Source organism: Simochromis diagramma, unplaced genomic scaffold (genome assembly GCF_900408965.1).
Source record: "Simochromis diagramma unplaced genomic scaffold, fSimDia1.1 OVJJ01000387.1, whole genome shotgun sequence".
Taxonomy (NCBI): Eukaryota; Metazoa; Chordata; class Actinopteri; order Cichliformes; family Cichlidae; genus Simochromis; species Simochromis diagramma.
The window spans coordinates 6,579,707-6,607,070 of NW_024387152.1; the positions used below are offsets into that span (position 1 = coordinate 6,579,707).

The 27,364-nt window shown below is 37.9% G+C and overlaps 3 protein-coding genes across 6 annotated transcripts; 2 read left to right on the forward strand and 1 right to left on the reverse strand.

Annotated features, from left to right (window-relative positions):
* Positions 1 to 359: 359 nt before the first annotated feature.
* Positions 360 to 16,076, reverse strand: LOC120743944 (dihydroxyacetone phosphate acyltransferase-like). Its single transcript, XM_040047980.1, has 16 exons — positions 15,957 to 16,076; positions 11,425 to 11,625; positions 11,158 to 11,334; positions 10,362 to 10,491; positions 10,103 to 10,230; positions 9,931 to 10,006; positions 6,980 to 7,131; positions 6,746 to 6,876; positions 6,068 to 6,309; positions 5,274 to 5,531; positions 5,111 to 5,190; positions 4,718 to 4,858; positions 2,398 to 2,497; positions 1,345 to 1,438; positions 1,167 to 1,228; positions 360 to 985 (listed from the first exon to the last, which is right to left on the reverse strand). The coding sequence occupies exons 1-16, from the start codon at positions 15,966 to 15,968 to the stop codon at positions 918 to 920; spliced, it is 2,052 nt and encodes a 683-aa protein (XP_039903914.1). The 5' UTR covers positions 15,969 to 16,076; the 3' UTR covers positions 360 to 917.
* LOC120743945 lies at positions 12,340 to 14,631 on the forward strand. 4 transcript variants are annotated; one of them, XM_040047983.1, is made up of 5 exons: positions 12,340 to 12,576; positions 13,115 to 13,400; positions 13,491 to 13,848; positions 13,966 to 14,093; positions 14,207 to 14,630. In XM_040047983.1, exons 2-5 carry the CDS (start codon positions 13,335 to 13,337, stop codon positions 14,495 to 14,497), a joined length of 843 nt encoding a protein of 280 aa, XP_039903917.1. In that variant the 5' UTR covers positions 12,340 to 12,576; positions 13,115 to 13,334; the 3' UTR covers positions 14,498 to 14,630. The 4 variants fall into 4 exon arrangements, with proteins under 4 accessions (XP_039903917.1, XP_039903918.1, XP_039903915.1 ...); XM_040047984.1 differs by lacking the exon at positions 12,340 to 12,576 and having other exon boundaries at positions 12,873 to 13,400; positions 13,491 to 13,602; positions 14,207 to 14,631; XM_040047981.1 differs by lacking the exon at positions 12,340 to 12,576 and having other exon boundaries at positions 12,892 to 13,400.
* A 4,280-nt stretch (positions 16,077 to 20,356) lies between the features above and the next one.
* On the forward strand, positions 20,357 to 26,391 carry LOC120744035 (taste receptor type 1 member 1-like). Its single transcript, XM_040048151.1, has 7 exons — positions 20,357 to 20,521; positions 22,651 to 22,667; positions 22,876 to 23,173; positions 23,267 to 23,992; positions 24,567 to 24,773; positions 25,050 to 25,170; positions 25,271 to 26,391. The coding sequence occupies exons 1-7, from the start codon at positions 20,357 to 20,359 to the stop codon at positions 26,197 to 26,199; spliced, it is 2,463 nt and encodes an 820-aa protein (XP_039904085.1). The 3' UTR covers positions 26,200 to 26,391.
* Positions 26,392 to 27,364: the final 973 nt, after the last annotated feature.

Genomic DNA, 27,364 nt, shown 5'->3' on the forward strand with positions numbered 1-27,364 from the left:
GCAGACAGTGCCCAACATGAGGGGAGCAGCGCTCAGTTCCAAAGTGCTGGAATACATCTCTATGTTTTGTCAAGACCCCATGAGCGCTTTATGCATCAAGGTCGACGTGCCACCCATGTACAGATAATCTTTTTCCTGTGGCTGATTGGCACATAAGGGTCCTTCTTCTAACTGCTGAGGGGTTAGAAGTACAGCACAGTGTTGATTGGTTTGCAGGGAGGGCAGGAGATTCAACTCAGACTTCTGGTTTTCATTCACTGTTGAGGGGAATTGGTGGGGAAAAACAACTATGGTGCATTTTGTTACATTTGTTTCACCTTTATGGAAATGTTAAGAAAAACAATGTCTCAAGCAAAACCTGAGATCTTTGCTTTTTATGGTGTTTAGAGCCTTATTGCAACATTCTTTTACATACAACCAAGTGTTTTATGCCAAATCTTATTGGAAACCAAGTTTAATTAAAGTGCTCTCTTATTAATTTTCTCAGTTAGTCATACATCTATGGAAGTAAACAATACATCTATGGCAATATATTAAAAAAAAAAAACCCACAAGATCAGCAATGGAAAGTACAGTTATCTTAACCTAAATGTTAGTATTCACCTACTGATTTTGGTTAAAGTGAAACAAAATCAGTAATAGGCCACCTTTATATTACCAGTATTTATCCTGCAGGGCGTTTAGCTTCATCTCAGTCCTCTCAGGTCTATAAAGGACAGAGTGGTAGCCACCATTCAGTAGATTAAGTCTGGCCGGCATCAAGGATCAAGTATTTTGCCTGTGAGCACAGACTGTATTTGTACCGATTTGACTGTGTAAAGATAAAGAGACCACAGGGATGACAATGAGGTAGAAGTAGCGAATAGACAGGTAAGTTCATTTGGGGAGGGGGCTGTGAGCTGATACTGAGGATGAATTTATTCCACTTGACACTGAAGCCTTGCGTCAGGTGTAGTGTGGAGGCTCTCAAGAGGGACTTTCCCAGCTACAGTGAGAGAACAGGAAAAATGGATCCCTTAGTCGTACTAAACAGAATAGCAAACTCAACCACAGTAAAGACATTTTATAATCAGTATATTTAAAGACAGCAAGGTAAAATAAATAATAATTCTCAAGACGCACAAAAAAAAACTTTATCGTCACTGGAATATCACAAATAAACTTACAGAGTATGTCACCAGTTCTGCTGACAGCTGCTTTGTTCACTTTGTATTCCTTCTGCTGGGACCTGAGATGAGAGGAGTGCATCTGTAACTTTGGCATCAGCATTATGGACAGCTCCTCAACCAGCAAAGAAAATGAGCTTAAACCAAACAGGGATGTAGGTTTAATTTCATTACTCACACCCTCAACTTCGTCACCGCCTCCAGTCTCCGCAGTGCAGAAAGAACATTTTTCTGTGTGTCAGAAGACAGGACTTCAAAGGTGCGAAGGTCACCTGCAAAAAAAACAAACAAACAAACACCCCACAAACTGTAAGTTTGTAAGTTACCAGTAGGGATGGGAATTTATAAGAATTTTGCGATTCCATTATCGATTCTCACTGGCTCCACTTTGAGAGTCGTGACCATCTCTAAGCAGCATATCAATGACATTACATTCATGCAAAGTAATTACAAATTTCCCATCTTAGTTGTGATCAGTGTTGGGATCATTACTCAAAAAAAGTAAAGTAAAAAAGTACATTACTTAATTACACCCAGGAGAAAGACATTTGTTATTCTACTCGTTACAAAAGTGATCTTTCTCTAAGTATTTAGCTATGAACACAAAGCTGACAACACAAATCAAAGATAAAAAACCAGCACAAAGACATTTTAAAGTGATCGTCACAGTGACTCTACTCTAGAAACATGAACAGGTAGAAACGGAGGTAGCAGCCTGACTGCTCATCAGTTTGTTACCTGTTGAAGTTAAGCAGCGGCTTCACCGCAAATGAAGGCTCACTTTATCATGGTGCTGGGCTGGGGTCAGCATTTACTCAGCTTTAACGCAACTCTTGGTTCTTGGCTAGCTTAGCATTAGCATGCTGTCTGTGCAGGTGCTTGCAAAGAGCCTAAGTTGTATTAACAGTATAATGCAGATGTTTCTGTTCTGGATCAGTCTCCACTTTACCATCAAGCTCTCATTCTTTTTTGCAATAAAAATAAAAGTGATGTCCATATCCACGCTGGAGACTGTGCCACTATTTTTCCAATTTCACACACAAATTAAAATCAGCTGATTGTAACGAGAGTGCAAGAATCGAAAAAAGGGACTGATAAGCAGGCTGACTAACGATTCCAAGGATTTGGGCTAATGGGAACCAGTTCTCTACAATAACCGGTTCTTGATCCCTAGTTACCAGGTGGGAGAGGTCTCTAGTGGTCAGAGGTCATTTCACACACTCAGTTGTACCTGAGAGGATGAGTTTTGTAGCCAGGTTTCGGACATCAGGTAGGAACTGTTCCTCAGTAAACACGTGATCTTCCTTTTCACACAAGTACCTGAACATCAGCTGGACAATAAAAAAAAAAACATTCCAGTGAATTTTAAAGCACATAAGTAGGACTCATCTTTAGTATCTCTTCAGATTCTGTGATATGAACTGCACCCCCTCTCTAAAGATGATCTTAATATATTTGTGCTGTATGCAGGCAAACCATGAAGTGGACAAAACTGTATTTGTCTTACTAAAGACAAAAAGTTTTCAAATTCTATAAATCAAGTTTTTAATACAGTTTTGTTTTATGGTCATAAAATGGCTTAGGGAAAATATTTAAATTTTATAAGTTTAAAAGATGAGAGTACAGCATGTCCTTTCATGTTGTTAGAAACAATGCCATGATTGTTAGTCATAAATATTATGTGATAAAATTTTTTAAAGTGATTCATGTTTAATGACCTTTCTTAGATTACACTAAAAGGTCCATAATTTGTTGGACATTGACACTTTTTGTGGTTTTCTCCTCAAGTGAGGGAACCAGCATTAGGCTGAAAAACCCACATAAACCCATCAGAGAGATAGCAAAAAAAACTTCACGAGTGGTCAAATCACTAGTGAACAGAAAGGTTGCACCAGCTATAAAATCCACAATCAAAACATCTGAAAGATCACAGAAGACAACTTAAACTAGATTGTGACGGATCTAACCAAGTCAAGAACACTCTCAGGAAGATAGGTTTTATCATGGTCAGTGTTGAATCCAGAAAGCCTTCAAGAATGTAAACCCTCTGGAAATACAGAGGGTTTAGGTGTAGACCACTGATTACACATGAAAGAGGAAGGCCAGATTAGACTTTGGCAGAAAACATCTAAGAGATGGCACAAGCAATCTAAGGGTTTTATCAACAAAGAAATGGTCGGTAAAAATCAGTCATCTGACCTCAACTCAGAAACTGAAAGCCTCATAAACAAGCAGCAGCTGAAGGAAGCTGTAGTAAACGCCTGGCAGAGCAACTCAAGGGGAAAAGTACAACATTTGGTGTCCATGGTTTCTAGACTTTAGACAGTCATGGACGAAAATACTGTACATTCAAAGTATAAAAAAATCAGTTCATATATTTAAAAATAAAATCAGTAAATCTGTCTGCTTTCACTTATTCTTGTCAGGGTCACAGGGGGCTGGAGCCTATCCCAGGTACTATAGGCAGGGTACACCCTGGACAGATTGCCAGTCTGTTGCAGGGCTAACACATAGAGGCAGACAAACATTCGCACCTATGTGCAATTTACAATTACCAATTAACCTAACCCCACTAACTGTATGTCTTTGGACTGTGGGAGGAAGCGGAGAGAACCCACACAAACATGGGTAGAAGCAAACTCAGGACCTTCTTGCTGTAAGGCAACAGTGCTAATCACCACACCACCATGCTGCCCCTATATTTAAACGGTGCAGGAATGATGGCTAGAGTGGAGCTGACACCGCTCCAACCATGGAGCTACTTCTTTCCTGGCTCAGATTTTGCAAAATGGAACAACAGAGTTGTCAGCAACCTGCTTTATTATCAAACTAATTAAATGGCTTTGGTCACCGCTGTTTTCCTCTTCGTTGAGATCCTGAACCCTCCAGGGACGTTCATAGCCATAGCTGTGGTGTCAGCAGACATATTTGGACCAAAGTAGTTGTTTATGCTGGATGCTCTGGTTCAGCAGGAGGAAACCATTCAAAAGATCCACAACTTTCAGGATTAAAAGTGAAAGAGTTACTGAATTTGAGAAGAAGCAAATGCACGTCTGCTCTTTTCTTTCCAAAGATTATGACTTTTGTTTTTTTTGCTAAGATTTCATTCCTTTCTGTTTCATGCACAGCTTGTGATTTGGAAAGCAAGATTGTTATCTGAAGGGCTTTATCTTCACCTCAGGGCTTCTGTCACTCTACCTAGGACTTGTTATTTCTATTCTTTGAAATCTCTAATGATGAAAAAAGATTATGTGATTGCTGCTTAAAGTAGAATTAGACTCCTCTATACAACAAGTTCATTCTTTAAACAAATTAGAAATGTGCGGTTGAAAACAGTTGCAATTAGTGTACGTGGCAGCATGTCAAGCTAATAAAACTATATGACAAAAGTGGTATGTGTAATCAAATAAAGTTCCAAATTAAAATTGTAGGAGGATAATTCTGGATTCAGTTCTGCTCAGAAAAAACGGTGTGCATAATATGTTGTTCACAACAGTCACTCCTCACTAAATACACTTAGTCACAGAGAGAGATACTCAAGTTAAAAGGACCTGATATGAGTCTAAGAAGGGTTGCAGCAGCTTCTGCAGAAAGGATAAAACTTCCAGCCCCGTTTCCAACACGGTCACTTCCTGCTGACTGATGTGGACTGCTCCACATTTCTGCAGGAGTGAACATGCCTCCTCAAAGTCCTAAATGATGGAGAGACAGATATATGCAATATGAGTAACAATAAATATATACCCATGATAATAATCTGTCTCATGGTTAACCATACAAGTGTGTATGAATATGACAGTAGCAAAAAACGTAAGGACCATAAGCACAAAATTTCTTAGGTTAGCTTTTCCCAAGAATGGGATAAATGAGAGGCTACAGTGACCTTGGCCTTTGACTCAATTCACGCACAAAATAATGCTGATCCTGACAAACATGGCTGTTACCTGCACTGCCCTGCCAGGGATAAAGATAAATTCATTGGAGAAGACGTCCCGCAGGAAGCAGAAAAAGCTGAAGAGCTCATCTGTGAACAGAAAAATGGGTCACGGCTAAACAAGATATGCCCGTTCATGAGACTGAGAATCTGTAACCCCACCTAACTCTTACCCTTCCGTGTGTTTTTTGTGATGTGGATGGCTGTAGCAAGTATTCCTGGACGCACAAAGACATGCAATGCCTGATTCCTGTAGGAAACCAGCATCAGCACCACTACCGCCATCCTCATCACACCTTCCTCTGGGCTCAGTGGATCTTGCCTCGCAGGGTCTTCATCCTGAACCAGGTAGATACGGTCCTCTTTATGATGGACAATGGAGTGATGAAGAGCCACGGTGGATGACATCACTTCTGAGTCTGGGATGTGTGCTGCAAAATGCAACCTTCACATAAGTTTGAGGGTCATAAGACCTTCACAAAGTCATGTGTGCGAGTGTGTGTGCATGTGTAAGTGTGCACACGTGCCTGCATGTGTCAATGTTCACACACAGGACACCTGTGAAGTGAGACAGTTCAGTGGCATTCTCTTAGGATAAGTTACTTAAAGTGTATTAATCCACTGAACATCTCCTAAGTGATTCTGGACACTTGTGCCAACTTGCATTCACCTAATCTTTATGATCCACACAGGACCAGGTCAAAAAGAGCCGTTGGTGCCCTGAGGTGAGACGCTGTCACATGCACCAGCAGGGAAACTACTAACCTTTCTGCATTAACTGTCTGGTTGTCTAGCATTGCAGTATCCTAAGGCCACCTACTGGTTACTGAAGGGAAAGCAAGCTTCATTAAAGACCCATTATAAGCAAAGCCTATATTGATCTTAACCCTAAGCCTGATGCTGTGGCTTTTCTACACAGCATAATTCAAATAAATTGACATCTTTGAAATCTATCTGGCCCACCCACCAGGCCAGTTCAGACGGGCCCCGAAATCCAGCACCAGCTTCCTGAGCCAGAGGGTTTTTTCTGTGAGCTGATGCCACTGCAGACCCTCTTCCGTTAAAGTTGTGAATGGAGTCTGGAGCAACAGGCAGGCCATCAGAGACCAAGGGCTGATCAAAGAGCCCTCCTCCTGGGTTCGCACAATCAAATGAGCCAGCCAGTTCACACAGTCCTGGGTCTCTGCAGTTGGCCTCTGGGGAAGATTTCTAAATAGAAAACGAGACAGATTCTAAAGTTATATACAGGCTGTGTCTTGAAGTTTTGAAGGTTTACAATGACACAAATATTAATTTAAGTTATATTATTATTAATTTGTTAATGTTTTTGTTAATTTGGTGCATTTTACCAAGTTATTTTGGTTTAGTTTTTTATTACTCACTGTAAGTAAAAACTTTATAAAATTACAATTTTAAAATGTAAAGGTTTTTATATTCTTCAGTTGAATTACCTGTATACAACTAATGGAGATTACAATTAAAGAATATATAGATGATAAATTACAGTTATTTAAGTTATTTAGTACTTAAAACTCTATAGACTTTTTCTATTTATACTTTGGTTGGTAGATACTCAATATTCATATTTGTACCTACAGCCATGTGTGATATTGGCAAAAAAAGAGAAAAAAAGGGAAATCTGTACCTTGGTATGAGGTTGTACTCGCTCCAATTTATCTTTCCTTCACACAGCTGTCGGGCAGACAGGGGGCGGCCAAAGTTCACATGCATGCAGCCATAATCTTCCTGCAGGACTCCGCTAGCTTTAAAGAGTCCCTGCAGGGAAAGAGTGAGGGCAAGAAGCATGTAGTTTCATATCTTTTAGAAACAAAGATTATATGGGAATTTTTATCAAGTCATAAATGAGGCTGAAACTTACGGTGATGCTTTCTTTTGGTCTGGGGACACCCAACAACTCAAGTGCAAGCAATGACTCCTCCAGCACTCTGTCATAGCTGATACTGATGGGCACCAGGGTAATATCAAACACCTCACCTTTAAAGTATGGCTCCAGCACCATGTCCATCATACCTACAGAAAAAAGGTGAACAATAAATATTAAAATTATACATAAAATGACCAGTAAACTTGTTTGACTTTTAACTCTTAAAATATCCTAAACCTAGAACAACCCTTCAATTTAAGAGGACTAAAATAATAGAAAAACATGACAATATGACCTAAACATAAATTATTAACCAGATAAAGATCTCTGTAATTAGGGTCGTGGAGAAGAGCTTTCAGAAAAGCAGAACAGAGAAAGTCCATCACATTCATATGCAATTGTAACAGTGTTTATGTTGTATGTGATTCCACTTGCCATGTTAACCACGATCTATTTGTGTATTGTGATGTTTACTGACTCAATGGTGCCCTTTTCTCATAGGCAGTGGATTAATACCACTGGCAGCGTTACAACATTGCCAGATTACGAGGGACAAGCCTGAGGTGGGTTGTATATCACAGCACTGCGCATGATCATTAGATTTTGGTATTTGTGCAACCACTATGGAGGATATTCAATTCAATCCATCCATCCGCTTCCGCTTATCCTTTTCAGGGTCGCGGGGGGCGCTGGAGCCTATCCCAGCTCTCATAGGGCGAACGGCGGGGTACAACCTGGACAGGTCGCCAGTCTGTCGCAGGGCTAACACATAGGGACAGACAACCATTCACACTCACTCGCACATTCACACCTAGTGGCAATTTGAATTATCCAATTAACCTATCCCCACAAACTGCATGTCTTTGGACAGTGGGAGGAAGCCAGAGTACCCGGAGAGAACCCACACAAACACGGGGAGAACATGCAAACTCCACACAGAAAGACCCCGGCCTGATGGTGGAATTGAACTCAGGATCTTCTTGCTGTGCGGCAACAGTGCTAACCACCGTGCCACCGTGCTGCCAATTCAATTCAATTTAGTTATATTTATACAGCGCCAAATCACAACATCAGTCGCCTCAAAGCACTTTATATTGTAAGGTAGGCCCTATAATAATACATACAGAGAAAAACGCAACAATCATATGACCCCCTGTAAGCAAGCACTTTGGCGACAATGGGAAGGGAAAACTCCCTTTTAACAGGAAGAAACCTCCGGCAGAACCAGACTCAGGGAGGGGCGGCCATCTGCCACGACTGGTTGGGGTAAGAGAAGGAAGACAAGATAAAAGACATGCTGTGGAAGAGAGCCAGGGATAATAACAAGTGTGATTCAAGAGAGGTCTATTAACATATGTTGAGTGAGAAAGGTGACTGGAGAAGAAATACTCAATGCATCATGGAAGCAGCAGCCTATGCCAATTGCAGCATAACTAAGGGAGGATTCAGGGTCACCTGATCCAGCCTAGCTATATGCTTTAGCAAAAAGGAAAGTTTTAAGCCTAATCTTAAAAGTGAAGACAGTGTCTGCCTCCCAAATCGAAACTGGAAGCTGCTTCCATAGAAGAGGGGCCTGAAAACTGAAGGCTCTGCCTCTCATTCTACTTTTAAATACTCTAGGAACAACAAGTAGGCCTGCAGTGTGAGAGCGAAGTGCTCTAATAAGGTGATATGGTACTATAAGGTCATTAAAATAAGATGGGGACTGATTATTTAAGACCTTGTATGTGAGGAGCAGGATTTTAAATTCAGTTCTGGATTTAACAGGGAGCCAACGAAGGGAAGCCAATACAGGAGAAATATTCTCTCTCTTTCTAGTCCCTGTGGTACTCTTGCTGCAGCATTTTGGATTAACTGAAGGCTTTTTAGGGAGTTTTTGAGACATCCTGATAATAATGAATTACACTAGCCCAGCCTTGAAGTCATAAATGCACAAACTAGTTTTTCAGCATCACTCTGAGACAGGATATTTCTCATTTTAGAGATACTGCGCAAATGAAAGAAAGCAGTCTTACATATTTGTTTAATATGTGCATTGAAGAATATATCCTGGTCAAAATGACTCCAAGGTTTCTCACAGTGTTACTGGAGGCCAAGGTAATGCCATCCAGAGTAAGAATCTGGTTAGATACCATATTTCTAAGATTTTCGGGCCCGAGTACAATAACCTCAGTTTTATTTGAATTTAGAAGCAGAAAATTAGAGGCCATCCAGGGTTTTATGTCTATAAGGCATTTCTGCAGTTTAACTAATTGGTGTGTGTTATCTGGCTTCATGGATAGATAAAGTTGTGTGTCATCTATATAGCAGTGAAAATGTAAGCTATGCCTTCTGATGATAAGAATATGGCCACTGCAAATTGTCTGACTGTTAATAAGAAGAGTTCAGGTGAATTGTTGCCAATGTGTGGTGATAAAACAGTCACATAATAGTACTGTACACTGGCTAGCTTAGCTAGCAAGATACTATACTACCATAATATGCTATTACCTTTGCATGCAGCTCAAACACAGCACACTACAAATACATAACGAGAATATGACCAGTGCATATTCTGTTCTTATCCAGGTACACAATATTTATATTAATGAACTTGTTATATTAGTTTTCAGCATTAAAACATTGCCAGATTATGAGGGACGAGCCTGAGTGCACTGTGTTTAACTCACCTGCAATGAGTCAACCTGCCTGGCCAGTACATACTTAGTACTTACCCAATTAATAAATGGCAGCACTAAAAGATAAGCAAGTCTCGTCCATCATTTACTACACAAGGCAGAGTCAAGTCATATTTTTGAACCAGTCAGTTACAGCAAAGTATAATTTAGCCTAGTTACACAATGAAATTAAAGCAAGACAGAAAAAGTCCAAAAGAATCAGATGCACGCACTTTGATATCCTGGGACACACTTAAAAAAAACAAGGTGGTAAATTTGGACACTTACCAAGCTTTGGCACTAGAGACTTCAGTGTGCGACTCCTGAAACCTTCTACATAAAACTCCAAAGGAGCATATCCTGTCTACAGAAAACACATTATGCTGTTGGAACCCTTCCTTTGATTGAAGTTTATTACCAAAGATGCATTCAGGAATATGCTGAAAAGTCATCGTCTTACCCTGACAATTGTTTGTACGTATTCTAAAAGCACCGCCCAGTACAGCTTGTCAGAGCCGATTGCTCGTCGGATATAAAAAGCTCCAGAGCGACGCAGAAGCCCTCCAATAATCGTCACATCTGCAAGACCTTTAAAATGGAGCAGAAGAGACAAAAATTTAAAAATATATATTTTTTGTTGCTACACTATAATTAACTGGATATAATGTAGTATGATTTAAAAAAAACATTTTGTTGTCTTAATATGAATAGATACTTGCGAATTCCTGCAGCAATGACAGGTACTGGGATGTCATAGGTGAACAGGATGTAGGATATAATCAAGAAGTCCACATAACTCCTGTGATTGGGTATCAAGATCACAGGACTCTCCTGGATGGCCTGCTGCAGCTGCAGTGACAGAAAAATTCTAATTTTCCAGAAATCAGTGAAATTACACACTCCACTAGTAGGTTCTATTTGTAGTACTAGTAAGATGGAACAAAAAAATCCTAAGTGCTAAAAAGTAAAATAAATCTAATAAAATACTGTGTAGCTAAAGTATGTTAAATGGCAAACCTCTGAATCCTACAGCAAATATATGAAAATATATGAAAATACTGGTGGTGGCCAGGTTCACTTGAGGATGCACCAGTTGTTTCAATTTCAAAGTTCTACGTCGTCATTCTCAATTTATCAGATTCACAAGATGTACAGAAAATTACACCTCTGACCTCCAACCTTGAGGTCAAGGTCAATGAGATTCACACTCGTCTGAGATTTTTAGTAGATACCCCTACAGTATTAATGTGAAACTCCTACATTGCTTCGTTTTCAAGTTATCAAACTCACAAACTTAGGTGTCCACGTTACCTGCCTGCTTGCCTGGTGACTACAATACTGTATCAGCCTTTTACGGCTGAGGAGTAAAAATGGTTTACTATATATATATATATATATATATATATATATATATATATATATATATATATATATATATATTTTCATTCTACTATATATGTTGAAACAAACTGTTAAACAATTGATTAAAGTGTATTGACTCTGATGAGTCCCGACCATGTTGAGTCCTTCCATGTTGACATAGATGCTCCTGTAGAGTCTCTTGAACACCTTGTTTAGAGTGTAGCCCATTAGCCTGATAAACCTCAGCTGCAGATTGTGAGACATTTCCTTCAAAATCCTAGAAGCATCTTCTTTCACCTTCTCCACAGATGACCCCGTCTCCATGGCAATCTAAGAGGGAATATGAGCCAAAAAGACTCACTCCATATTGGCAACGCTATAGTGTAAAGCTTTATTGCCTTAAATAAAAAAAAGACTCACCTCTTTGATAATATAGCACAGATACTGGGACTCCAGTACAGCTTTGTTGAGGTCAGAGGTGGAAAGGGTTGGGGCTCCTTTGTACGGTTGCGGGTTAAAGGTTCTCAGGGCATAACCAAGATCAGTGGTGCGCCTCCTCTCCTCCAATATATCCGTGAACTCTTCCTCATCCTTTAGGCTTGCAGTGGCTGAATCTTTATACTGGAGGAAGGAGTAAGGTTTATGTTAACAGTCGTAAAGTTAAGATGTTGGACACTTGTAACAGGATAGAAAACAACAGACCAGAGGTGTGGGCAGCAGCACAGGACACCATTGTTTGGATTCATTAGCATCACGTTTTATAGACTTTCAGCTTTAATTAAAGGAATTCAACAAAAGTATTTAATTAACTATTCAGGAATTACACCCATTTATATACACAGTATTTTTTTTCAGAGGTTCAAATTAATTTGACAATTGACAATAGAAGACAGCTCAAGTGCATTATCACAGCATTATTTCTAAAGTCGACTAAATCAAGCATACCACATCATCTGTCAAACATATTGGAGGCCTCGGTATGGCATCGGCATGTATGGCTGCCAGTGGTAACAGTTTATCAGTATTTATTAATGATGTGACTACTGATTAGAAGTACCAACATGAATTGTGAAGTGTACAGGGCTGCTCTTTCTGTTCAGATGCAGTCAAATACTGAAAAATTCATTGAACACCACTTCACAGTGCATGCGGATAACAATCCAATCCCTACTGCAAAACCAACCCAAGAGTTTCTTAGGTCACGAAATAAGATTTTCTTTAGTGGCCAAGTCAATAATCTGGTCTCACCCAATAGATCATAGTTTGTTTGTTTGTTTTATGAGGACAAAGCTGAATGGAAAATACCCCAAAACAAGCAGCAACCGAAGGTGCACAGTAAAAAATGGAGTGTCAATATTTCAGAGTAAACCTATTTTAACCTAGATAGAGTATTTACAACTCTATGAGGAGTAAACCAGCTCTAACATCAGAGTTAAAAGTCAGTGTAAAGTTTGTTAGTCACGCAGTGAAGACTTCACTCCACACAGTGTTGATTATTACCAGTCCGCAGGCGTGTGTGGCCTCAGAGCTCTAATGCGCAGGGAATTTTCTCCGAAGAGCTGCCACAGTCAGGTAAGTGAAGTTAACATTCCCATACTGGTAACATTGTTTAAAAGGTATTTTTAAACTAAGTAGCTCTTTATAGTTTCACTGATGTCGAGTGAGGACATGTTAGCAGCATTTACCCATAGGTTTAATGGCATTCCAGTAGCTACATGCTAGCAGTTGCTAAAAGTTAAGATGTTCGTTATCTTCTCACTGCGTTAATAAGAACCTAAAAATTTTTAACTATGTATTTCTTCTAAATGCTGTCTAAATAATATCATTGTCACATGTCAAATCGCACAGTTTGAACAACTAAATTACCGTTTATCAGTAAACTAATAATCGCTAATTAGCTTACATAAGTGAACATACTTTCAGAAAAAGTGGGTAACATTACCATAAAGTTAACTTTACTGGTTTATATTATTTTAAGCAAATGCCAAAGGCATACACTACTTTAGAGTTTTGCTCATTATTTAGTAAGAAATATGTATTTTGTGTAAATTAACTGATAGCAATGTTAATGACATGTTAAGTAATATTAAGTAATGTTCCTATTTTATAGAAAGGTTTAAGAGTACGCAAAAACCAAATCTCTGAGAGATGCAACCAGAAGATGGATGAGAAACACACTAGAGGCTGAGATGACAGAATAACATGGGTAAGAATCAAAAATGTAAGATATAAAGAAACATTTTAAACATTGTATTATTTTTAATTGTGATGTTTAATGCCAATTATTGAATTTATACATTAAGACATCTCCCCCTAAAAGCGTAAGAGTGATGTATGCGCAGGGCATTGTTGCTCTGTCTCCATATCTGGGAGACCCATATTTACAACATGGATATGTAAGTAAAGGGAACTTTTCAACATTAAATACATAATTGCCCTCAGAAATGTTGATAACATAGTCCTTCTTCGTTTATTTAATTACATAGAAACATTACTACGATCCAGAGAGCAGTTCAGGATACATTGCATGGCGGTTGAAGACCATTCAAAGAAAAGCTGTGGAGGAAAGAAGCGTCTCAGTTTGCAAATCTCCCAAAAGTAAGTTCACTTATCATTTAAATGATACTGATGTAATTTGTAGGCAGGATTCAATCAAACACCTCTCTATGTTCTGTATTTTTGCATTACAGATAGAACAAGATTTCCGACTCCTGTTTTGTGAGGTCACTGGGAGCAAATTCTTGGAGAGGTGGCTCACCAATCTCAAAGCAAAGGTTGTAAAGGAAAGTCATGGACTTGTCCCCACCTCAGAGCTCTTGGAGTTAATGTGCAATGCTGAGTCAGGTACTGAAGTTGAGAATGGTATGATTGTGACTGTTTTTATTTGCCATTGTTGGTTATATAGGTAATTCTGTCAATTCAATGTATTTTTGGAATAATTCTTTGTTTATTCATCTGTAGGCTGGGACAGTGACTTGTCTACTATCTTGCTGCTGCTACATCTGCTACCACCATCTGCACAAGGGCGAAAGAGACCAGGAAAGATGTCTGCATCTCAAGCTGTCAATAACCTCATCAAATTCCCAAAGGTATGTTGTTTAAAATATACTTTCCATCACCTCTATTTTCATGGACAGTGAGTTGAGCTAATCTACTGTCAGAGGATAGTCACTTAATACTGTTGTTTAATGTGTTGTTGTAGGCTGGAACCAGTGTACAGCAGCATCTAGACAACATCACCCGAAGCAGTCAGCCCTACCATCTTACTCAGGGATCCACAAGAAGCAGCATTCACACCTTCATTGTGATTGAGAAGCATGCACTTCCATGTAATGCGACAGGTTCTGTAGGAGCCCTTGATGAACTCTTTAGGGCCCATTATGTCTTTGGTACATCATACAGTTCATCCCTGACCAACTTTGTTACTTTTCTGCAACTACGACATTGGGGAAATGTCATATTGCTTTCTCTAGTGAGCATCATAGAACTGTGAATTGTAAAGGTTTGTTACGTTAATTAAATGACACTGAATTGAGAAACATAATAAATGCTGTTACTTTAACCTGTATATTTGTTGTTATTTCCATAATGCAGGATAGATCACAGTTATTTAGTAATATAGCATCATAAGATGAATATAAAAAAATCACACTACAGAGAAATAAAATTGATATATTATTACACATCAGAGTGTTATTATTAAACTAAATTTGGAGTAAAAATAGCTCTATAAAGTGTAATCAAATTACTCTGAACAGTGTGAATAACCCTCAGTGTTAAATATTTTTACACATTTTGTTGTTAATTTTGACACTAAATTGAGTACAATTAACACTGAAAAGTTAACACTGGCCATAGAGTAAATTTAACTCTAATTTTGAGTGGGACCAAATGTTATCTGAAGCAGAGTTAAAATCAACTCTGTAAGTGTAAAATTGACACTTGTTTTTTTTACTGTGTGGCTTCAGTGGCTGCACTACCTTATATTTCAAATGATTTTAGTTTGTTCCATTACTTCATCGCTTTTTACCCTGTTAAACCTCTTGGATTTAAACAACCTGGAGGTCTGTAGTTTAGTCACTGTGAGTCCGTCTGATTTATAACCCAGTGTGATGGTGTACATAGGGAAAACTACAAAAAAGGGTCATTGTAATTAAGGATCCAACTGTATTTTTTTTTGCCAGAACAAAATGGTGAAGATATAAAATAAAATTTCTTTGCTACAAAAGCGGAAGCAATAAAAGCAAAAATGAAAGAACAACGAAAGAAAGAAGATGAATGACTGCTATTCACAAGCGGGTTCTTTTGAACAATTATTTTGTAATTGTGCATCGCTATAGTTATCCAGTTAATCTGCTATTATGCTGTACTGTGCTCGCCTCACATTATAAGCAGGGGGTTGTTTTTAATTTTTGACACCCGAAATACCTTCGAAACCACTTTTGGCCTAAAGCACAAGTGACTGGAATCGAAATCACATACAGTGGATATTTATAGTTTCTGTTTCTCTTTACAATAAGGGAAAAATACGTTTTGGGTTTTGTTTTTATTTTGAAAAGTGGGTTAAGAGAAAATAAATACCCTATAAAGAATACAAAGTTTATCGAGGAAACCCCGTAAAAAGTCATTATTTCCTCTCTGCTCTATTCTGCAGGCTGCTGTGACCCTGCCAACACTGGCTGGTGACAAACTATTAAGCAACACCGGCTTACATACACTTTTTTTTGACCAGCTTACGGCTGCCAGTCTCCATAGGACATCCCTGCCTGCGTAATTAACAGCAAAAAACATTCCTGCTTGAAGACAGACAACAGCGAACATCGCTACAAGTTTCGTTCAGCGGTCTCCTTCTGGCTTTTATATATCATGGTAACTTTGAAAGGTTTAGAGAAAAGCGTCGACAGGCCCGAAAGAAGACGATAAAACAGACGCTTTTAACACTTGCTTCTTACCGTACTCGTCATTCTATAGGGGCACTAACACGACCAAGGGAAGTGATTGGCCTCATTGACTTTCGGTTTTTGTACTTGGACGCTATCTTCGCTCAACACTTGTGATGTATGCAGCACTTCGGGGCCCAGGGCCAATGGGGTGGCTGGGTTTTGGAAACTCCTCCTCCAAATTGTAATGCTCAGCCCTCTGCTCTCAAGTAACCCCTCCGATGTTGTGTAGGATAGATGTTTCAAATGAACTGGAGTTTGTCTATTGTAGAAAAAATGTCTGAATATTTTGGGGTAGGCACATAACCAGGAATTAAACGTTAACTGAAAGGCACATGCAGAGGGGGGCTTGAGCACCTGCCTCTTTCCCGATGGGTCCCCCAAGTGCCCTTTTCTTGAGTCAAAGGAGCTTGCAAAGAAAAGCGTCTGGACTTCTTTAAGTTACTTGAAGACGTTTCACCTCTCATCCGAGAAGCTTCTTCAGTTCTAAGGTCAAATGGCCTAAGGCCTTTTCTAAGGCCTTTTCTTGAGGCATTTTTTTTATATGTGTGTGTGCGTGTGGAGTCCTGCCTCTGCCCCTCGACAATAACATTTAACTATTAATTAAAAATTTGAAAAGGATCTGGCTTGCATCAGTCACATGACTACCATTAAACAGTGCTCGCCCCTGACGGCAGAGGGCGCTGGTTCCAAGCCGGTGTAATGACAAACCGGGAACGAGCTCGCCAAGAGCACGCGCATTTTTTGCCGCCTGAGCGATGTGGAGCTGTAGGAGAAACACAAATTAATTGGGAGACGCAGGCTGATGCAAAGAAAACCAATAGCACACAGGAGTATTAGGTTATTATGTACACGTTAGTAAGTTGTCTTGTGGCAACTTGAATTGAAATAAATAAATAGAATAGAATAGAATAGAATGGAATAATCCTTTAATTGTCCCACAAGGGGAAATTTGGTTGTAACAGCAGCCAGAAAGATACATATACAAACAAACAGTACACAGGACACAGAACAGGAACATACACATTTTTTTTCTTACATATTTACATTAAGGACAATGGTTACTATAAACAGAGTACTGTACAGTTATTAAATTAAATAAAAATAACTACAGAGAGAAAAAAGGACTCGGTCAGGTCGGAGCTGCTGGCTGCCAGCTCGGAGCGGCACCGGAAGCGTGCTGAGCGTGCTGTGTGTGCAACAGAGCGATTAAACATTACCTGTCCTTTTATTAACTGCAAAGCTGACTGCTACGCAGAAAAGGAGAGTACGACCATGTAGTATTTAAAGCGTGGAAGTACTGATCTTAGTTTGAGTTTGATTCCGTAAAAACTGACAAAAACATTAGCGTCCGCTGTACAGACGAAGAAAACTTCTTTCCATAGCAAAAATGTAACTTCAAATCTGAGCAAGCACCGAGCATGCTGCAAAAGGAATGTGAAATTCACAGAGAAACCGCCGGATCCCCCCACTGACATGACCGCTGCAACACTGGGCAAACCTCCACCGGCTGCACTCCTGCTAAACAGGTGAAAATAGATTTAGGAGCTGCTGGATCTTTGATTTTATTGTTTGCAGTGTATTACTTGCATCTATTTGAAAGAGTGAGTGTAAATTTTTGCAGAAAATCAGTTTAAATGTTAAACAAATTTCTTCAAGTCAAAGACTATTGCATATAATTAAATTTTTGCTTGATGCAATGTGCATAAAATTAAAAGATTAAAACTAATAAAACAAATTTAAAAAAAGACTTTTCCATTTGGTTCAATTTTATGTGATGGATTATGCAGAAAAAATAGAATTGGGCTGAAAGGTCTATGTGTTATTACGTATTCAGGTTGTGTATCATGTTTTTAAAAAATAACAAAGTAACTAATTACTTTTGAAAATAAGTAATCAGTGAAGTAACAGGATTAGTTTTTTGAATAAGTAATCAGTAATTAGTAACTAATTACTTTTTTCAAGTAACTTGACCAAAACTAGTATTTAAGAACTTTGTTTTCTTCCATCCAGTGTTGCATTCTCCCTCATTCCACACTGTGTTCCGCCTGCCTGCCAGTCTGCCTCTCTGCCTCTCTGTTTAGTTTAATTTGTAATTCCTGTTCGGTTAGTGTCGGTTCCAGGTGTTCAGCAATAAAGCTGTTTTTTGAGTTTACCTTTTGCCTCCTGGAGTTTGCATTTTGGGTCCTCTAGTCCTGCCTGCTGCACACAGCCCATGACGGTAAGAAGGTGGGGACATTGCTCAAAATCCACTGTGTAGCTGTTCACTTTTGTTTTAGCAGCAAGAGCCTGTGCCATCGTCATCAGCTGATCACTCTGCTTTCCTTTACACATAACTGTTATGATCTAGTCCCATTTCACAAGGTGGTGTACTGTTCCAGATCATTTTCCAATTGCTTCATTTGATTTGTTTCAGCCGCAGATGACAACTGGAGACACATCCAAAGGTGTAAACAAAGTGATGGAAAAATTAAATGGTAGCCTATAGAAAACATATCCTCCAATCTCTAAAATGAGTGTAAGTTTGACATTGAAAAGACATCCACAACAACCACATTTGAACTATAAATAGCTGGTACACGAAGGTCTGACGGACAACCACACTAGATGCGCAGTAGACATTGAAAAAAGACGCCATCTGACTTTACAAAACAACTCCTTCAGTGGACGTTCATATTTTATCCCAGACAGTTCACACAACATTTGAAATACACAGCTGGCTGAAGCACAGTTAAAACTGTATTTACATTATTTTACATTATTTTAACCAGGCAGTGTGCAGAGGTGAGACAGGCCCTTATATCACCCAATATGCCAGTAGCTAATTTGTTATAAACCAACTTTACTTGCCACAATCTCACATTTCTGAATAAAAACTCAGACAAAGCAGTTACCTTCATTATTACTTTCAATGAAATGGTAACTCCATAAAGGAAGCATATTTGACACGACAGTTTACAGTATAGTGTACAGTACAGAAGTACCGCCCCAGTTCTGTGTGAAAGCAGCCAGTAAATTTTAAAATGAAAATTTCAAAAAGCCTCCTTCACTGACCAGACCTGCTGTGGGTTCACAAGGGATCACTGTTTAATGGTGCCCTGTCCATAGGCAGGTGGATCCTGAGGGCCAGTGGGGTGGGCTGCCCAGAGTCTGTTGCTATCTGGGAAAAAGAGTATTCACTACTGATCAAGTTTTACCTTAACGTAGTATGTCAATTATATTTTATTACTAATTCACCTTGCCATGGTGTGTGTATTTTACTTCCTGTTTTATTTTGATAGTGTCATATCTCATGTGTGATGTTCAGTTGTGTTCCCTGGCGTTTCCTATCTTCCTAATTACCTAGTATGTATATATTGCCTGAGTCTCCCTTTGTTCGTGTCATCCCTCATAGTTGTGTCCTCCTTCACAATATGTTTTCTCCAATGTATCCGAGATTAGATTTTCCTGGTTTGCTATTTATTTTATTTTGACCTTTTTTTTAGTTCAATAAATCCATCTTTAATCTACCCCTCATGTTTCTGAATCCTGCATTTAGGTCCTACTCCCGCCTGCCAAGCAACCACCTTCACATTATTAATATGAAAACCACAGATAACTGATGAGATGGATGACAAGTAGTATGTCCTCTCTTTCCTCTGCCAGATGTTTTCTACAGTCATTGTGCCAGATATGAAGAGGAGAGGTGAGCCATCTCACCACTTTGTGGCAGAATTTACACTTAAGACCCTTCTTTAATGAAATAAAACATTTAGAAGATTAAGGAGTGTGTTTATTGGAATTTTTTAACAATTGAATACTTTTGGTAATATAGTGTATTACAAACAGTTGTACTGTAATTATAAAATCCAAACAATTATGTGCATGTAAAGCTGTTGGTGTACCATTAAAATTTAAAGATGTGAAAATTCTAATGTGAATAATTTCTCACATCTCTCTACATTAAATGCCAACTAGTGATGAAAAAAATGACATTAAATCTGTGTGATTTCTCTCTTGACATCGTGTTAACATTAAACTCATCACATAGTTTTGTAACACTGTAAAATTACATGGCTTACATGTCTGTAATAATGGCATCTAAATACATTAAAAAGAGTGACTTCATATGTTTTTCCATGCTTGACAAAACACTTCAATAGCAACAGTTAATTTTCTTTAAGCAGTTTTTCAAAAGTTCTTCTTGAATACTGGTTTAATATAAGTGGTGCAGTTATGCTATTTTTAAGTTGTGTTCTAAGTCTTGGTAGCATTTGTTTATGCAAATACTGCAGCCACTTGTATACTAAAGTAGAAAAAGAGGAAATGGTATTTCATCGGATAAGAGCAAGCATTTGCTTATATATCGGGCATAAGCCTGACAGTCAAATTCTGTTATAGTTCACAGTAATCTGGCAAAAACCTCTTTAAGAATGAAGCATATTCTTGCTTATCTGTGTGCACTGGGGTCTTTTCTACATGGCTTTGATCAATGCACTGTGCCAGATTCTGAGTTTCAGCGAGAAGGAGATTATTTGATAGGTGGACTTTTTAATATTCATCAGGCCAATAGCTCTATTCATCACTACAGACCTGAAGTCTGTAGTGATCTATCTATCCATCGATAGATAGATAGATAGATAGATAGATAGATAGATAGATAGATAGATAGATAGATAGATAACCTTGTAAATTGTGTGTGATTGTTTTACTGAGAAATGTATTTATATGCAATGCACTCATACAGTTTAACAGAAATACTGGAAATCTTTTCTGACACATAGCTGATTGTTTCATGGAACAATAAAATGAAAAAATGAAAAAAATTCTTGTATGTAATAATATGTAATATATGTTTTTATGGTTGTTGTGAAATAAATCTGTATAAAACAATTTTAGGTTCAAAAACATTGGAAATATCATTTTGATTTCACAGTCACACATCTATATATGTTAAGAAGCAATTGTATTTTGTACTCAAGCTACTAAATAACAATATTTCCCTCATGGAACTTGTACTTTTGTTAATTTCACTGTAGATCATGTTCTTAAATATACAAACACTTTGAAATCTTACAAGATTATATATTAATTAAAAGGCTAATGAAATTCAGTGATATTTTTAATTTTATTGTTTTAAACATTTTAACATCAAAATGTACTGCAGTTTAATAACAGTAAATTTCATTCAATTAAACTCAATTGTGTAGCGGGCTTCATTTTCTGCTCAGCTATTTGGTTAATGTTGTCATACAAATCTGACTGCATGAGCGCAGGACTCCATATAAAATTATTTTCTTCATGCATATTTTAAAGAAATATTTGATACAGATAACATTTACATTTTTCATCAAATTGAATTGAATTGCAGGTGACCCATAGGGGCATAAAAATACCTGTACACAAAACACGAGAAGAACACACATGATATTAGGATATATATATTTTTTAAAATAATCAGTTTTATGATGAATACTATGTTGAAACCGCAGCTTATGCCTGGCCACTTGTCATTGTTATTCACAGTGTAGTGTGTGCAAATGATCTCACCAATGTCCTGTTTGGTCAAAGGTTAAGTCATGCAAAACAGGATGTTTATGCAACAGGATGTATCATTTAGGCATAACCCAAAGATACATCCTCGAATTATTAATACAGTTTGCATGTGTGCATATGCTTGTAACCCCATATTATTTTCCAGCCAAATCAGTACTTGTATACCGTCATACATGGGTTTTCCCTTAAGCAAAACCTACATTAAAGAAAACTCATCACTTAAGACTGTTGAAAGGTTGTAATAATGTGTCTATTCACTTAATTAGTTCTCTGATTTACTTTGTCTTACTAACTGTCACTTTTCCTATGCTGCTCTCTTTTAGAGATCTGCAAGTAAATTTACGGTGCCTTTATGGTTTAGCTGAAAAAAGTGTAATAATAAATAACTGTATATAATATAAAATAATAATTGTATCATAAGAGAAAGCAATAATATATATAATGCTTTATCAGTCTCTAACAAAAAGTATATTTTGCCACTTTCTTGCAAACCCTTAATCAAAAACCTTTTACAACTATGAACATATTTACATGTAGTATACTGTTAAAGACAGTGGTATTATTACATTCTTTTGAAAATTTATTCTAACCAGTGTGCTGCCAGTATTCATCAAGCTTCTCCACTGATTCTTGGCTTAAGTTTTATCATGCAGTTTTCAGGCATTATGACAATGGGTTTCTGCATTGGATACATTTTTTTAATAAATCATTTTTGGTAACATATAATCAAGTGCAAGTTAAAAGAATGCCTCATTTATCCACAGCTGGGGGCATTTCAGTTACTATCCAGTCATCAAAGGCACTTAGCAACTTGGATGTGTTTTGCATACTAATTTGTGAATTGTCTTCCAACCATTAACAAGTACGTATGCACGATATCAACAGCCATGCATCACTAAGCTCATGGAAATAAATAGTGGTAACTTGCTCATACAAGTAGTGCATTGCTTCTTATAAGCACAGTGTAATCTCATTAGATGCCACATCAGACTGGCAAATGGTAACTATGAGGCATTTTCTTACTTCTCTGTATCTGCTGGGAACTTTTTTACATACTTTGACTAAATGCACAATGTCAGCCACAGACTTCCATCTGGATGGAGATTATTTGATTGGTGGACTTTTTAATATTCATTATGCCCATGGCGGTATTTATCAAACAAAACCACAGGCCATTGACTGTTCCAGGTAAGCTTTCTAACCAAATCTTGATATGTGGAACTCTAAAAGTACCAAATGACACACCTTACATTATATAACTTCACCTAAACTAAGTCACTGAGTATAACTTAGTAGCACATTTACATGTAACTACATTAAGATAACTACATTAAGTCAGTTGTGAACAATTTTTATGTTTCATTTAAAAACTTTTGCTCTCTTTCTCTGTCAACAGTCAACCATTCAGTCTCTCAGACTATCGGAGGTTTCAGATGATGAGATTTGCTGTGGAACAAATTAATAACTCTACCTACATACTGCCAAATGTGTCCCTTGGGTATGAAATATTTGACCACTGCTCAGATACAAAGAACTTCCCAGGAATTTTAAATCTTATCTCAGTAAATGGCCTGATTCAACCTTGGTTTGAACCACTCAAGAATTTTTCCAGAGTGATGGCAGTGGTCGGCCCTTTTACAAGCACAGATGCCCTGACTATAGCCCCGCTCTTCATGACAGATCTCATTCCTATGGTAAGTTAGAATTCTAAACTAAAATGAAGTTCACCTAAAGTCGTGAATATATGACGAGAAATAGTAAAAATGTCTCCATTACTCTCTCGACAGGTCAGTTATGGAGTTGGCAGCTCTCGCCTATCAAATAAAATAAAATTTCCTTCCTTCCTACGGACAGTGCACTCCAATGACAGGATGATTGAAGTCATTGTTAAGATCATAGTGCACTTCAATTGGCGCTGGGTTGCTTTCCTAAACAGTGACAATGATTATGGTCGTGATGGCCTAGATCTTTTTATAAAGAAGATCGACGGTACTGACATCTGCCTAGCTTATACGAATGTTCTCAATGACAATACAAACTACTCCCAAATATTCGAACAGATAGAAGCACAAAAAATACATGTTGTCATTGTTTTTGCTCCAGAAGCGACTTCAGAAGCTCTTGTTGAGACAGCAGTACAAGTGAATTTCAGAAATAAAGTGTGGATAGCATGTGACACCTGGTCCATTAACAAAAGGCTTTCCAAGATGAAAGGAATCAGAAACATTGGAACTGTACTAGGTGTGTCTCAGCCAGTAGAGACAGTACCCAGCTTCAATAATTTTATCTACTCTACCAAAAGACAGACGTTTTTTAAAAATGAAGCACAAAATGGGTTTTGTAATCAGGCTTGCAACTGCAGCTACGTGACTCCAGAGGATATCATTTCAGCAGATGCGTCTTATTCATTTACTGTTTATTCAGCTGTGTATGCCATTGCTCACGGTTTACACAATGCCTTGCAATGTGGAGATGGTAAATGCAGTGATAAGATTACCCTGTTCCCATATATGGTAAGTGTGCAAACAGTACTCAAGAGATTATGTGTTTCATCTTACTGACAACTGTAACCTCTATGTGTGTCTAAACATTTTAAAATACTGATCCTTCCTATCTTTTTTGTGATCACACACTGCATAGAGCAAGGTATATAAGGTGGGTAAACTAGAATAAGATGCCACCCTCTCTATCTCTAAGTTTATTGAGCTTAAAAGTCAGTATCAGAAGTAACATCAGAAATAGTTCTCCAGGCTTCTTGAAGGACATTGCAGCTGCATTTTGTTCTATTCTCTGTCAAGATCATCCCATACTGCACCAATCATGTTAAAGTCTGGACTCCTTTGGCCAGATTATTATTCCAGCAGAGTAAGGGGAGGGCATAGGCATAGTATCAAACTTTACGTCTCTCTTAAAATGCATCCATCCAGCCATTACCTCCTACTTCTTGTGTCCTCAAAATCTTTAAAATGTACCCTTTCTGTAAAAGGTTTCACCATTCTGCAGTTTCTCCTTTCTCTGGGCTATTTCAACAGCCTAAGTAATAAGTGTGAATATCCTGTTACAGTTACCTCTTTATGCCTACAACAGGTTTTAGAAGAGTTGCAGAAGTCAAACTTTACACTTTTAAACCAGAATATTCAATTTGATGAGAATGGAGATTTCAAGTCTGGATCATACTCAGTAGTTTTCTGGAATCAGACTGGAGATGCACAGGAGATTGGCTTTTACAGCTTTTATCCATCTCCTCAATTCTTCATCAACAACACCATGATTAAATGGTACACAGATGGAGATGTAAGTTGTGTTTTTGAATCTTTTCATACAGTATATCAACACTTTAGACAGTATAAAGTAATCAAATCATCATTTTTTGTATCTTTTTTCCTTTCAAATGATACATTTGTACATAAAGACACACTAGTGTAGTTATTCCAGGGGCAAAACATACTATCGAGTAAATAAACAGATGGTGGTTGTTAGTATCTAGTGAGCGGCCCTAAATTTTAAAAACTGTGGCTGCAGTCCTTTTCCTGTTGTCTGTATATTTTACAAAATAATATCCTTGAACAGGTACCTACTTCATTATGTTCAGCAGAATGTCCTGTTGGATATGTACAAAAGCAAACTGGAATCCACAAATGCTGTTTTAACTGTGAAATATGTCCAAATGGAACCTATATTAACATCACAGGTAAATTATTTTAAGAGTTTCATGTATCATAAGTTACCTGCAGCATTTTCTTTTTCAAAAATCAGTTTAATGATGGTCTGTCCTTTTGTTGTCTAAACAGAAGATCGCTACAACTGCATCAACTGCAAAGACACACAATGGTCTAAAAAAGGAAGTATTTCATGTGATCTGCGTGTAGTGGAGTATATGCCATTTACAGATAACTGGGCTATACTGATCATGGTCGGTGCCTGGGCCTTAGTGGGCATGGCATTATCCATGTCTGTTCTCTTTGTTGTTAACTATAACACGCCTGTTGTCAAATCTGCTGGGGGACCAATGTGCTTCCTAATTTTAGGCTGTCTCAGTCTGTCTAGTCTTAGTGTATTTTTTTACTTTGGCAAGCCAACAGTTGCTTTCTGTGTATTAAGATACTTACCATTTCTGTTATTCTACACTATTTGTTTAGCATGTTTTGTTGTGCGCTCTTTTCAAATTGTTTGTATTTTCAAAATAGCAGCCCAGATACCCAAACTCCACAGTTGGTGGATGAAATATCATGGACAGCACCTAGTCATCACTGTGGCATTTATCACTGAGGCTTTCTTGCTTCTTATTAGCTATTCATATGCTGCACCCAAACCCTACCAAGACAAAGTTTGGTACCCAGACAAAATCCTACTTGATTGTGAAATTAATCCTAAAGCAATATCTTGCTCTGTGATTTTACCTTTATTGTTGTGCTCTCTTTGCTTTGCTTTCTCCTACATGGGAAAAGACCTACCAAAAAATTACAATGAGGCCAAAGCAATAACTTTTTGTCTCCTCCTGCTGATCTTAACCTGGATTGTTTTTGTCACACAATATATGCTTTACCGTGGGAAATTCATCCTAATGTTTAATGCTCTGGCTGTACTCTCCAGCCTTTACTGCTTTCTGTTGTGGTACTTCCTCCCAAAATGTTACATCATCATTTTTCAGCCACACCGAAACACACCTAAGTACTTCCAAAGTCTCATTCAAAATTATACCAAAACAATTAGCCAATAGCTGCCTCTGATAATTTTGTGTCTCCACAGGCAGAAAAACTAATGTACTCAGTGCCTTCTGCTAAAATGTTGCTTTTAAGTAATTTTCTTATTTAGATCAGGAGTTCTCTTTTGGTAAATATGCTTATGGATTTTTGTGACAAGAGTTAGATGAAAATGAATGAGAAGATGTTGTTCTCTCAAAAGTTACCAGTCTTACTTACACTTATGTTGCTCTAAATGAAATTATCTCTAAATGAGATAAGACAATTAATTAATTAATACCTGTTTACAATGTAATTACATAAATATATATTTTCCTTTGGACCAAGATAATCTGTTTTTTTACCTTGTTCCTAGGCTTTACGATCAATTGGTTCTGAATAGAACCTTGTTCTCAACAAAGCCGTAGGAGAGTGGTATCAATTCTCTCATCTTATTCACAAGAAAGCAATTATGTGTACTGTATAAAATGTAAACTTTTCTTGAATGGATAGGTTTTCTTTGTTTGTTTTTCTGTAGTAGTAGCAGTACTAGTGCTTTTCACTCATATTGCGCTTAATTAATAAGCAAAACCCAATAAAGTTTAACCATTACTAGACAAGTCGTGAATTCTCCAGACTTAATTTATTCATCAACACATCAAGTTTGGAAGCCAATTCTGTCCAACTGCAAAATGTTGTTTTGTAATTTTCCCTTTGTTATTGTGCTCTCTTTGTTTTCCCAACAGGCAACTTGTTTAAGCAAGGTACAGACAAATCAGTGATCATGTAGATAAGACATGAGATGTTTATTTACATTTTTCAGTGATGTTCTATACCCCCTAGAGCAGGGGTGTCGAACTCCAGGCCACGAGGGCCGGTGTGCTACAGGTTTTAGATAACATCCTGGGTCAACACACCTGAATCAAATGATTAGTTCATTACCAGACTTCTGTAGAACTGCAAGGCACGTTGAGGAGGTAATTTAGCCATTTAAATCAGCTGTGTTGGATCCAGGACACCGGCCCTCAAGGCCTGGAGTTCGACACCTGTGCCCTAGAGTATAGTATAGTAATACAACATCTCACTAAAAACATCCTTGTATACTATCATTCATTGTTCCGAATTTAGTCCAAGTACCTGTAGCTGCATCTTTATTACAATGTGGATTTCTAAAATGCCTCTTTTCATGATAAATTGTGGGGT

Excerpts from the sequence above, each read along its gene's own strand:
- LOC120743945 (XM_040047983.1), top strand. The coding sequence starts at position 13,335 with ATGTATGCGCAGGGCATTGTTGCTCTGTCTCCATATCTGGGAGACCCA. Across the intron at positions 13,401-13,490 it reads CATATTTACAACATGGATAT|AAACATTACTACGATCCAGA; the intron begins GTAAGTAAAGGG and ends TTAATTACATAG. Across the intron at positions 13,849-13,965 it reads AATGTGCAATGCTGAGTCAG|GCTGGGACAGTGACTTGTCT; the intron begins GTACTGAAGTTG and ends ATTCATCTGTAG.
- LOC120743944 (XM_040047980.1), bottom strand. Across the intron at positions 10,231-10,361 it reads TGTCATTGCTGCAGGAATTC|GTCTTGCAGATGTGACGATT; the intron begins GCAAGTATCTAT and ends TCCATTTTAAAG. Across the intron at positions 7,132-9,930 it reads GTCTCTAGTGCCAAAGCTTG|GTATGATGGACATGGTGCTG; the intron begins GTAAGTGTCCAA and ends TTTTTTCTGTAG.
- LOC120744035 (XM_040048151.1), top strand. The coding sequence starts at position 20,357 with ATGAAGCATATTCTTGCTTATCTGTGTGCACTGGGGTCTTTTCTACAT. Across the intron at positions 23,174-23,266 it reads TGACAGATCTCATTCCTATG|GTCAGTTATGGAGTTGGCAG; the intron begins GTAAGTTAGAAT and ends CTCTCTCGACAG. Across the intron at positions 25,171-25,270 it reads AACCTATATTAACATCACAG|AAGATCGCTACAACTGCATC; the intron begins GTAAATTATTTT and ends TTGTCTAAACAG.